The 12,747-nt window shown below is 38.8% G+C and overlaps 1 protein-coding gene and 2 non-coding genes across 4 annotated transcripts in view; 1 reads left to right on the top strand and 2 right to left on the bottom strand.

Annotated features, from left to right (window-relative positions):
* Positions 1 to 1,129: 1,129 nt before the first annotated feature.
* Positions 1,130 to 1,201, top strand: trnap-agg (transfer RNA proline (anticodon AGG)). The gene has a single exon. It is a non-coding gene; the product is annotated as a tRNA-Pro (tRNA).
* Positions 1,202 to 1,442: 241 nt separating this feature from the next.
* trnap-cgg (transfer RNA proline (anticodon CGG)) lies at positions 1,443 to 1,514 on the bottom strand. The gene has a single exon. It is a non-coding gene; the product is annotated as a tRNA-Pro (tRNA).
* A 149-nt stretch (positions 1,515 to 1,663) lies between these two features.
* dyrk1ab (dual-specificity tyrosine-(Y)-phosphorylation regulated kinase 1A, b) overlaps positions 1,664 to 12,747 on the bottom strand; it is a 12,015-nt gene continuing 931 nt past the window's right edge. The window contains exons 1-11 of one of the 2 annotated variants that reach the window (XM_061719521.1): positions 12,192 to 12,356; positions 9,347 to 9,543; positions 8,975 to 9,067; positions 8,512 to 8,700; positions 8,094 to 8,241; positions 7,705 to 7,991; positions 7,422 to 7,568; positions 7,017 to 7,157; positions 6,593 to 6,896; positions 6,007 to 6,131; positions 1,664 to 5,430 (exon numbers count right to left, since the gene is read on the bottom strand). In XM_061719521.1, coding sequence (XP_061575505.1) covers positions 4,843 to 5,430; positions 6,007 to 6,131; positions 6,593 to 6,896; positions 7,017 to 7,157; positions 7,422 to 7,568; positions 7,705 to 7,991; positions 8,094 to 8,241; positions 8,512 to 8,700; positions 8,975 to 9,067; positions 9,347 to 9,466 — 2,142 coding nt within the window. In that variant the 5' untranslated portion in view covers positions 9,467 to 9,543; positions 12,192 to 12,356 and the 3' untranslated portion in view covers positions 1,664 to 4,842. Of the gene's footprint in view, positions 5,431 to 6,006; positions 6,132 to 6,592; positions 6,897 to 7,016; positions 7,158 to 7,421; positions 7,569 to 7,704; positions 7,992 to 8,093; positions 8,242 to 8,511; positions 8,701 to 8,974; positions 9,068 to 9,346; positions 9,544 to 12,191; positions 12,357 to 12,747 lie in introns of those variants that run through there. The other variant, XM_061719520.1, reaches the window with a different exon arrangement.

A 12,747-nucleotide genomic window follows, 5' to 3' on the forward strand; every position in this document is an offset into this window, starting at 1 on the left:
ATCTTCAAATGTACTGACAACCAGTCCTCGGGACACACTGCTGCCATCTACCGGCCAAAGTGTGGTATTGTCGAGGCTATATTAGGTTATCTGAGGAAGCTCTTTGTAGCAGTTTGATTTACAAACACCAGGAAACTGGACCGTATTTTTTATTTTACCTTCTTTTCTCATAATTTTATTTAATTTTATTTGTTATTTACTATCTAATTATGTCTTGCCGCTTTTAATATTGATGTAAAGCACTTTGTATTACCTTGTGTTGAATAGTGCTATATAAATAAACTTGCCTTGCCTATTACACCGGTCATGAAATAATAATAATAACAATAATAATAATAATAATAATAATAATAATAATAATAATAATAATAATAATAATAATAATAATACATTTTATTTGTAGAGCACTTTTCATGAAATAATCTCAAAGTGCTAACATAAACAAAGGGAATAAAATCAAGACACATAAAAGACCAGAAGTAAAAAAGCATAAAAATAATAAAAACATCTATAAAATCACTACACTGGCTTCCAGTGAGTCAAAGGATAGTTTAAAATCTTACTGCTGCTCCTCACCGTTGGAACAAACTTCCTGTAGACCTGAGGTCTGCTCCAACTGTCAGCTCCTTTAAATCAGGCCTAAAAACATCACTGTTTACTGAAGCGTACTCCTAAATTAAATACTTACCTGCTGTACTTACTTTTTAACAACTTGTGCTTTTTATTATTTTACCTCTTTTCTTATCGTTTTATTTCATTGTATTTGTTATTTACTGTTTAATTGTGTCTTGCTGCTTTTAATGTTGATGTAAAGCACTTTGAATTACCTTGTGTTGAATTGTGCTATACAAATAAACTTGCCTGCCTTTGATTAGCCGTATTCACGAAGTTACTGTCAAATGACTAGTTTTCTCTTAGAGCACCAACTGCATGTAAGTATGAAAAACAACTGACTGTAGCGAGTGTAGACTCATTGGCTGCGTGTCACTATTAGTTCCTCTCGTGTGTTTCTACTCAATTGTATACAGCAATGGTCATCTATATATCATGAATGTATATGTCATGACCAACATAGAACATGTGTGTTGTTTGGAAAACCAAACTTTCTTGAGTGGTGCAGCATGCGTATGGCTCGTTGGTCTAGGGGTATGATTCTCGCTTAGGGTGCGAGAGGTCCCGGGTTCAAATCCCGGACGAGCCCTCCTTTTGTTCCTTTATTTAAAATAAAGACACAATAAATGTTTTGTCTTCACGAATCTCACAAATGTATGATTCCGCCGGCATCTTTTTTTGATTTTGCTGCCTATACGTGACTTTGTTAGTACACTACAAGTAGTGGCCGTAGCAGCCAGGATTACCAATGTACAAATACATGGTATATCCAAAACTGCGGTTTTATAGACGTTACCTTGCGATCCTGGAAAGTTTGTCTAAAACTACAAGGGCTCGTCCGGGATTTGAACCCGGGACCTCTCGCACCCGAAGCGAGAATCATACCCCTAGACCAACGAGCCAGACCATTATTACGGGGCGTGTCGACATTTTTAAGGTAGCTATAACGGTATTGTACACGCCGTTGTTAGAGTGGCGATATACTATTATGACTGAAGAAGCCCCAATTGTGATGTCATTGATTAGAGAAACAATAACGACACACAGAACATTTCAATTAACTTCTTTTTATATATCATACATAAGACTGTCTTAATATAATACAAAGGGCATTGTCATAAACACAGCAAAGTCTTGACTAGATCTTACAATCTGTGGATACATGGACTTATCCTTTTCCCCCATGCTGTTCAATTCTATAGTGCATGTTGCATGTACAAAAAAAGTGAAAAAAATGTGAAATAAAAAATGCAAAGTATAATTCCAAATTAAATAAAAGGACTTCAACTTCTGTCGGGTGATCAGATATGTCAACAAGTATATGTGTTTGAGTATAACCCACAAACTGAACAGGATTATGAAAGATGGAACCTTTTTTTCCAACCATGTGCTTCTCATATAACCAAAAAGTAAGGTTTGTGATGTACATGCACTTACAATATACCCTGTGAAAATTATTAAGGTTTGAAGATCTAGCTTTCCCTGTTTGATTCAAACCCTACCTCATAGTGTTGTCCTGATGTAGTCAAGTACCTTTGCCAAAAGGCAAGGTTTTGCCACTAAGAAAACAGGAGTTCCTGGCCACTGAATGGTCACCAAATTGACAAACATAATCAACATACCAGCAGGAGCAAGGTAGTGAGTTCTATACTTCCTTTATTAAAAAAATATAAATATATACATAAATTCTATTTCAACTATTAAAAAGGGGCTGCATTTCATGACAACTGCTCTAAATAAGAGGTCAATCAGCATGATCTGAAATAGGCGCACACTTTCGAATCACTGCAGTCAATTTTTTTTTCCTTTTCAGTCTTTATTTTTGGAATGTTTAGTACCAGTATGAGTGCCAGTATTAAAACCACTGACAAGTTTTAAATGTCTCAAATTCAGCGGGGTATGAAAAATGATTGCAAATTTGCAGTTAACCTTGACATCCAGATAAAACCCCAATCTCAATATAGGTAGCTTTACAATTGTGTTTATGGAAATACCAAGCGGGACTGCTTATGATGATTCCTCCTAAAAAAAAGAAAAAGAAAAAAGAAAGGAAAAAAGAAAGAAAAAATAAAAAGACAACAGCATGACCTGTGGCCTGCCCTTTCAAGGTGGTTACGGACAGGATCTTCTTTGTTGTTTACTTTCAAAGCTGGTAAAATGAGCAACAGAAGAAAGAAAGCACTTCAAAAATCCCTGATGGAGAGGAAAAAACAAAAATCTGGCTTTTGACTAATGTTTTGAGGACATGCATGTCTGCCTAGGCAAAGCAATGTGATTGTGGGCTGACAGACACCCTTTTCCCTTAGAATAGGACAATCATGGGGATCTGCCCTATCAAATCAGGACTATACCGTTCAACACAAACTGATTTGCCACAATTATTCTTACCCTGGCAAGACAATGACAAAGTCTTGCTTCATGGCAGAAACTAGCCAAGTTGACCAAATGATGTATGAAAGGCAGCAACACCCTTTGAAATAGTATAATGGGCAAAAGAAAAACGACGACACAGAAATAGAACGCATTAGTCTCCTTTTTTTCTCTTTTTTTTCTCGTCTTTTTTTCCTTTTTTTTTCTTTTTTCTTTTTTTAAACCATCAGCCTCTATCTTGCTACTCCGGAGCCTGCAGAGTAACTACCAAATTCTCTAACATACCAAAGTTTTAAAAGACTCCCAAAATAATCTACCAATTAATATGGAAACAGTTTTGGTACAACGTTGCAAATAAATCTGGCCAAAATACACAATAGCCAACGGTCTCGACACGGTCTCCAGTTTTGCTAAAGTAATATATTGCAGCTGTTTGTGTTGACGTTAAAATAAGATCTTGATAAACTTTGCGTCAAAGTGGTGAACTGCTACATTATTGGTTACAGACACCTACTGTATATGCTATAAAACAACTGCTTTGGTATAAAAACATATCCAAAGGGAAAATAAATTCTTGTAAAATTCACAGCATAATTTGAGGAGAAAAAAGGCAGTCACTTAACTCATTTTTTTTTTTTTTTTTACTTCAGTTTCCATGTTTTGGATGGAGAGACTTGTGCAGGTGGTTCTGATGAGGAACTACATGCAAAAGGGCGAAAAAAACAAAACAAAACTAAATAAAACAAAAAAAACAAAAACATAAAAGGGTAGACTGGAATATAGTTCTTTCCACTGCAAAATCCTTATCCAGTGAATTTCAAGGAAGTAATGTTTAGGAGGTTGTTGTGTACAATAAAACCCTGTTATATGGGGCCCTGCTGAAGACGAAATCTTTGTCGAGAAAGGCCTCAAATCACCATTCTTTATTTACCTTTTCTAAGTTGTTTTAATTTCCTTAAAGAATTAAGGGCTGTCTAGAGAGAAAAATAGAGAAAAGCCATCTTAATTCAAATGATAATGTCCAGCTCCATCCCATTCCAAGTCCATGAGTCATAAGGCCAAAGGGTTATCTAGAACCAGCCACTGACTGTCTTCCTTTCACTGGGCTGGATCCGTTTGTCTCCCATGCCCATCGCTGCTCTCGCCTGTGCCGGGCCCAGTTGCAGCGTGCAGGACTACAGGGCCTCTAGGCCTGAGGGGTGGTGTTTCCCTCTCCTTTGACCCGGCTGGTGTCAGTATCCACCGGCGGGGTCTCCTTTCCACCCGGCCAGCACACGCATAGGGACTCCACTGCCATGTGCTCCCCTTTAACAGAGTCACACAATACCGACAACAAGAAATATCACCGCAAACATTTCCCCTCATTGTCAAGCTACAGGATTTGCAAGCAGCTTTTATGTGAAATTTCACTTAAAAAAGGGCAAAATAATTAACAACCAGTGAAACAGTAATGTCAGGCAGTCCACGGATTGAACTGAAAGAGGACGCCAAGCATTTCGTCACCAACAGCTAGCTGCAAAACAGCTTCAAACTTTGCTCTGAAATGCTCCTTAGAAGATTTTTCCACATAATACCATATGGTGATTACTTGGTGGTTACATGAAACTGGTGAAATGGTAAGATGGATGTCTCGATTTCACTATGGTTATTCCGCAGTATTATTTTGTGCCTAATGATTGCAAAAGAAAACCTGATGAAAATTACATATATACTTTTTAACAAAGGTTTTTCTCTGTAGTAGCGGTTCAGTGATATCTCCCTTCTGACGTGAGCAGCTTTTGTTGTCAACACACCTTGTAGTAAAAAACACCACCTTAAAAATGACGCACAGGGGGAACACACAGCCAAATGTCAGTGCAGTCACGAGCTGGCCATAGAACTCTGCTGCACACACACTCCAGTCATTGGAGACTCCTCCCGGTCCATGCCCTGCCTCATGCCCAGGTGACCTTCTGCTAGGTAGTGGGCAGGCCCCGTATTCGTCCCCATGGAGAATGCAGGGTGCGCTGCCATGCCAGTCTCCTGCCGTGGGTTCGAGAAGGCACCTAGCCCCATGCTCAGCCCACCATTCTGACCAAAGTCAAGGGCTCCAGCGGGCAAATGGCGGAGCTGGTAGGCCTGGTTGCCATGGTTCCCAGTGGAAGAGGACGATGTGGAGGAAGAGGAGGCAGAGGAAGACAGGGAGGTCATGGACAGATGGCCATGAACCACCTCCATGGAGTCCTGTGTTGAGGAGCTGTGTGTTGGGGAGGTGTAGTGGCGCGGGCGTGGACGCGTAGCCATCATTTGCCCGTGGTGGTGATGAGTATGTGAGTGGGGATGCAGGGCCTTAGGGTGCTGGGGGGGAACATGGAAGGTGGTCTCCTGGACTGGGTGGGTCTCCCCAGTGACTGACTCTGGTCCGACGCCACCGCCCCACACCAGTGGGGGTGGGTAAGGCTGTCTTGCCTGTTATTGTCAAGCAAATAACAAAAGTTATGCCCTGCTGAACAATTTTAAATTACTGAAATTAATGCCCTAAACATTTGAGGAGCATGCAGAATTAACTTGGCTATTCTGCTCTCAATCATACAAAATCTATATATATATATTATACATATATATATATATACACACATATACACACACACACACACACATACACACACATATACACACATCAATACACACACACACACACACATATTTATTTAAGCACATTGTACAAAGTTTAAAAGCTCAACATTCAACAAGAATGAATATTTTTGACAATGCTGCATACCAGATATACAAACTTAATCTTAACACCAGTTTTATCAATTTGAACAGCCAATATGGCAAGGTAAGAAAAGCCTGAATTCAAAAGATCTACTAGTCAATTGTATTAACTCATAAAAAAATAGAAGCAATTTCCATTTCCATCACAAAAAGAGAGAAAAAGCACATTTATTTTGGAATCAACACTAATTCCATTTATTCTCTCACCACTGCGCTAATAGCATTTAGCTTCATCAAATTGAAGATTTTTCCAGAAAACTAGCTGACCTGTGGACAGAGGCTGTCACCGTCAATGGCAGGCATGGTCGTGCCAAAGTGTCCTCCACTGTGCAAGTGGTGATGGGTAGGGTCTGATCTTGCTCTGCCACTGGTGCTTGTCCCAGATGATCCTCCTAAGAGTTCAACACACGTGTCACAGTGAATCTTTAATGATCTCATTAACTGTTTTGGGGGGAATTGCATTGTTATTGTGCAGCTGTATGCATCTTAATGTACTGATGTCCCATTTCCTTTTGTTCCTTGACTTTGCTGATACACTCATTATTGTTATAATACTGTTGTATATAGCTTTTAAGATGCTTGAGGTCATTGTAGACGAGAGCCAATCATCAATGATTTTAAATTAATGTAATTAAAATGAAACAAAAATAAAAGACTTGGCTAATGTTAATAGTGTGGTGTTTCGCAATGATGTGGATTTCAATTACTAATATCCATGTCAACAACAGTGACACCTCATCAAAAAGCAATATGTTATCAGTTTATTATTTTTTTTAAATATCTTAGTACCCACCAACTAATGCATTAATGCATGCCACCGTTTTAATTGCCATGGGATTTAGGTGACCATTACCTGAACTTGAGGAGGTGCTGGAGGTGGTTCCTGAAGACTGGGATTGCTCTAATGCGGGGCTTGTAGAGACACTACTGCTTGTATTGGTCCCCTCGTCCGCAGTCTTCTTAAAGAAGCTGTGCTGCAGGGCATAGTAGGGCTGGATGCGGCTCTTAGGGTCATAGTCCAACATCCGGAGAATCAGGTCCTTGAACTTCAAGTAGTCAGCAACAGCATGGCCGGACTCCCCCGCCCGTCGGCCACCTGGACCCCCTGTTTCCACACCTAGGATGGAGTGGAGCTTCCTCGAAGCTGGAGGCTTATACTGTTAAGAGTACACAGGCATTAAATGATTTACTCACATATGCCTTCTCTGTTTTAAAAATGTATATCATTGTTTCACAATAATCATTTATCTGCCAGCAATTAAATATATACAACTCACCCTTTTGCCATCTTTGGTCTTCTTAACACTCCATGTACCATCCGAAAGCTTCTCAAAAAACTTCCTGGCTTTTGGGGCTAGGTCCATTATGTGATTAGGTGGGATACCAAGAACCTCTACTATTTTGTTCATCTGGTCCACCTGGGGAAATCATTATTATTCAAGTTAAATAAGTATTAGGCATAGTATTTCTTTATACTGCATATCTGTATGCTTATGAATAAGATCAGTTGTCAAAATATCCTCCAAAGTCGGCTGAACTGAAAATCTAAAATTGTGATCCACAGTGTTTCAGGTTATTAATTAGCTTTAATTGTAAGCTAGATGTGAGGTGATAGTTGTTACTATTTGTCATTTTTTATTAAATCACATAACATATCCATGCTATCTGTCAGACTGTTGTACCTCGTTGGCTCCGCTAAACAGAGGTTCTCCAGTATGCATCTCTACTAAGATGCAACCCAAGGACCACATGTCAATGGCCAGGTCATAGGGCATTCCCAGCAGCACCTCTGGGGAACGGTAGAAGCGACTCTGGATATACTGGTATATCTACACACAGAAAGGAAAGATAGAAAGATTCACCATTTATCCCCATTGAATTAATTTAATTTGGTTGACACACTTTTCTGGAATATTCTTGCATAATTTTACTTTGTTGCCAATAAAAAAAATTGAATCCAGTTACCCTTTGTCCCAGTTGGCAGGAGCTACCAAAGTCCACTATTTTGATGGCACTCCTCTTAGGGTTACAGAGGAGGATGTTTTCAGGCTTCAGGTCACAGTGGATGATGCTGAGCTCAGGCGTGGCCAGGAAGAGTAGTGCCGTGCATAGCTGCTGGGCAAACTTCCGGGTGAGATTCAGTGAGACGCCGCGGAAGTTGGTATTTCGGAGCAGGTCGTATAGGTTATATGACAACATCTCAAACACGAGGCAGAGGTGGTTTCGAAACATGAAGTGACGCTTTAAGTGAACTGCAACAAACCAAAGATGACCACGTTAGTAAAACACAGGAAGAGCCTTTTCATTTATTTTATGTATGATCATGATGGATGGAAATTTCAAGAATGGATTACCAATGTAGTATTTCATCTCTGTATCATGTTTGTTCATGAGCTCCAGGAGGCGCACTTCTATCTGGGCTTGATTGAGGAAAGCTTTCTTGTTCTTGATGATCTTAATGGCAACCCATTCTTGCTCTGCCCGGTCATATGCTTTCACAACCTGATGATGTAAACAAGAGCAAATTGTTATATTTACTGAAGTTAAATCAAAACTGTTTAATTAATATTTTACATCAATACATCAATTTTTAATGACAGATCACAACCTTAGGTGGCTTATGATGTCGTCAAGTTATTTATACAGAACTGTATATTGTTCACAAATTCAGTACTACTGTCTATTAATCAATATCTATACAGGTATCATGTACACCCAATATCTTAATCACATGCAATGAAATTAAGTACACAAGTGGAATTTATAATTAACCTGTCCAAATGATCCTTTTCCTATCAAGGAATCAATCTCATAGCGATCCATCCACTTCTCCCCATTCTTGACGATGTAGTCATAGTTATCATCGTCATAGCCATCATTGAAGACTTTCCTCTCCTTTTTGTGACTCGAGTCTTCACCCTGACCCTGTTGGTGTCGTCGCTTCTTTTTTGCATAATACACCTGTAAATTTAAAAGAAATAAAAAAATAAATACCATGGCATGTTTGTTTTGTCTGAGCGAGAGTCAACATTTCTAAGATATTCAAGTTACTATTGCAACCCATTCCATCAGATATCTAAAAAGCTAAATATAGAAAACACAATTCAAAATTGTGAACTCAAACTGATTTGATTTTCAAAGCAATAGGTGAAAAATTATCTACCATTTGAACAATTATTTTGTTGTTTTAGCTTTAGCTGAACATTAAAGAAAACAAAAATAATCCCAAACTAACCTCATTGATGTGTTTGTATGTTTTGATAAGGTCAATGGAGAGCTTCCTCAGGGGAGCTGAAGTTGGGTCACGAAAGCACTGGGGCATGTGCCTCTGTATAAGTATAAAAAGTAAAATCACAACATCTCATTAACAAAAAAAAATAATTCACAGCAACTTTCCTAATAGCTTAAATCGATATACTTAGCATGACATTAAATACATTTCTTTTTGTACAGTATCACATGATGAGACTGGGAGAGACACTGACAAGGAGCTACTCTGCCCAGTGACAACAGGCAAAAACAGAATCAGACTTTCATATCAGTTTAAGTACTGAGATTCTTATGATTCTTATAAATACAAGAGGTGCAGAGGGATGGGGTAGTGTACCTGATTGGCAGTGAGCTGTGGTGTCTGGTCGCTGTACGGTAAGACCGTAACAGATTGGTCAGTGCTTGGCTGGTGGCGGTCACTGTACTGCTGGTGCGTATGGGGCATTGGAGCAGCCATCTGAAGACCAGCAGTGTGTAAAGAAAAAGAGGGCGCAAGCCGGACGGACGAAGGTTTGCATGCTGAAGTCTCTCCTCCTGGAAGAAATTAATGCTGTTAGGAGTTGCATATTAACCAAATTCAACACTGTGTGTATGTATGTCTATATATATATACATACATTCATGAATGTTTACTAGAAAACACTAAGAAGGAAAAAGGGTAATGATAGTGTGATAATAGATTTCTGGTCCATGAATAAAACAGACAAACATTATCATATCTACTGTACAGACATTAACTGCATCAACATTATTTATTGTTTAGAATTAACAATAATATCCTTAAGATTTTGATATTAATTCCTTAAAAGAGAAAACAGTTGTAAAATGCAAATTGAGCATATACATTATTTTCAGATGTGCTGAAATAATAAAGTCCAAACACTTAAAAAAGGATTTAAAAAAGATGAATAGATGTCAAGAGAAACAACAGGATCAATCCATTGTTATGCATTAACCTGTCATTTAGCTTAGTGTCTTTTGTTAAACATCTAATCTTAAAAAATGCTTCAAAGAATAACCCATATAAATAAAATGCAACAGTAACATATCAACCTTTGTGAAGAAAAAGGAGAAAAACAGCAGGCTTAACAGTGAAAAGGGGTGAAAATACAGCATCTCCACACTGTACAGTGAATCATCCTTCATTTTAAGCCAGAAGGAATCAAAAAATTATTAAATAGCATGTTCAGCTATCAGCATCTCTCACCAGACAACACAATTCACCAGTGCTACACAGTAACCACTATTCAGAATCCCAGCAACAGCACCTAATTAGCATAGCCTATCACCACAGAGATACAGCGTGATTTGGCAAGCCCATCAATGCACAGACCAATCACAACGCAGTATGCAAATAGCCTACTTTTGTTGCCAGGGCAGAGCTGCTCCCATTTTCCAATGAGAAAACAAGAAATAAACAAGAAATAAAATTGAACTTTGGCACACTTAGACGATGCTTTCAACACAAGAGCCTGACAGCAAAATAGCTGCACAGCCCAAAACCTGCACTCCATTTGAGAGCGTTAGAAAGCTGACCCAGCTTTGGAAAAGCAAAAAATACACATCCACTGACAGAAATAAGAGGAACTGTAAGATGATAAGAGCACAGAGCAGCACTGTATTTGAGAACTATGACACACTTTATTTTACCATTACTATATATTTCATTATACATACACATCAAAATATAATTTACACAGCAAACATTAATTTTCACTTCAATCTTTACAAAATATCTGTTTATTTTAAAACACTTTAATAATAATAAGACTTTTTAATGCTTACTATTGTATGATGTATTACTTGTTCTCTGATTTGAAAATAATAACATTTTAACACTTTAAACTAAATTAGACAGAAAGCTTAACATTATAGAATGAAGACAAAAATGATATTGGAGTCTAAACACTTCTAGCTTTTGGGCTTTTTCCCTTCTTGGGTGTTTGATAAAGACAGGAGTCTAAATGCCAAATTCAAAAGAGTAAAATTAGTGAAAGATATAAGGAAAGTAGTTCCCATCAGAGGGTTAAGGCTTAATATACATCAGCTAACCTGGAAGCATCTTCTGTAAAAATTTCATATCATCCTGGGAGGAGAGTCCAGAAGCAAACCACAACCCACTACAAGGAATAAAAAGACAGTATTATAACATTCCTTTCTCTTTTTTGGGGGGGTGGAATTCAACTTCTCTGATGTGAAACTAAAGAAGGGACAGAGCATCACCACAGAATAAGGGGCACCCCAAAACTTTTACAACTGTGTTAAGGTTGAATCTGTGAATTTTGTGGGAATGTAGTAGTTCAAATTTATGACATAATATACCATTAAAATATTAACTATAAAAAGGTAAACTGATGTGGTCCACTCATTAAAAACAGTGATGCCAGGATATTTAAATGCAGGGTTTCAAGTAGAAAACCTGATGTTACTGTGAAATCAATAAAAAGTAAATATTTCTTAGAGGCAGAGACAACTGAACACTTAAATTAGAATTAATGCTGTTGTGAACCTAAAAAGAAATTAATAAATGACTAAATCGTGGTCCTCACACACCCACATTCATTAAGCTACTTAAAACTATACTATTTATATAGGGAGCTTTAGATATAATAAGTACACTTTTAAAATAGGAGGAACACAGGTGGACTAATTCCTTTTACAGTAAGGGACTATGCAAATTAATTGAGAACTGAAAAAAAGTTTGGTTTGAGACCATTTTATGAACAAAATATCTAACATTAAACTAACATGACTACAGATTTACACAAATACAAAATAAAAAAAATAAAAAAATCCTTCCAGACCAGTTAACAATAAAGTGGCCTAGCAATCCATTTAGGAAGTAACCTTTTTTTGGCGCTTTAGTTATAAACACCTTATTATTGTTAATGTTCAGTACTAACACATGAACAGTTCCTTTCCTGGCACTAGTCATTATGGCATCGACGGGGCCTTTTAAGGTGTAAATATCACGGGCAAGCTAGCATTATATTAGTAGTGCTATCATCTCACCAGTGATGGTTAAAGCCCAATGTAACAGACCTGTGTGTCATCTTCTCACGCCCAACTGATTACATCCAGCCTTAAAAGCTGAATCAAAACGCAGCACAAAACGCCGAACAATTAAAAGCCTTATCGTCCGTGTTAAATGGACGACTCCCCGAGTAAGTCCTGTTACTTACAGATGATGATGGGGGGAATCTCGTCATGGTTGGGGTTTAGGACGCATATTCAGTGTTAATGTGTGTCCGTGTTGGGGACTCGGATTCCTCAGATAGATGGATGACAAACCAGGTCTTAAACTAGCCCGTAGCTGTCGTCGTTGCCCTGTAAAAGACTGCGGGACCAGGCGAGCACATCTCCCTGCTGGTGACGCTGCTTGCAGCCAGCAGATCTGCACAGGGCCCTTCATTCAGCTGCTCCGTCAACAAGTCAGCGTTAACCATTAGCCAGATTAGCTGCGAGCCCAGGGCCAGGTCGGCTCCTGCACAAAACCTTACAACTAAAAGCCGGATTTATGCTTCTGCGTTAAATCGACGCACGTAGCCTACGGCGTAGGGTACGCGGCGGCGCGCAGTCGCCGCGTACCCTACGCCGTAGGCTACGTGCGTCAGCCTTTAAACAACACCCCGCGGTGTTAACGCACCGTCCACTGTCAGTGACTCCAGTCCTGCAATGACAGGCTGTAATACAGCAAAGTGGGCCATAATAACACCGTGCAGACACCAGCATGACCCT

This window comes from Cololabis saira, chromosome 4, assembly GCF_033807715.1.
Source record: "Cololabis saira isolate AMF1-May2022 chromosome 4, fColSai1.1, whole genome shotgun sequence".
In the NCBI taxonomy this organism is placed as follows: domain Eukaryota; kingdom Metazoa; phylum Chordata; class Actinopteri; order Beloniformes; family Belonidae; genus Cololabis; species Cololabis saira.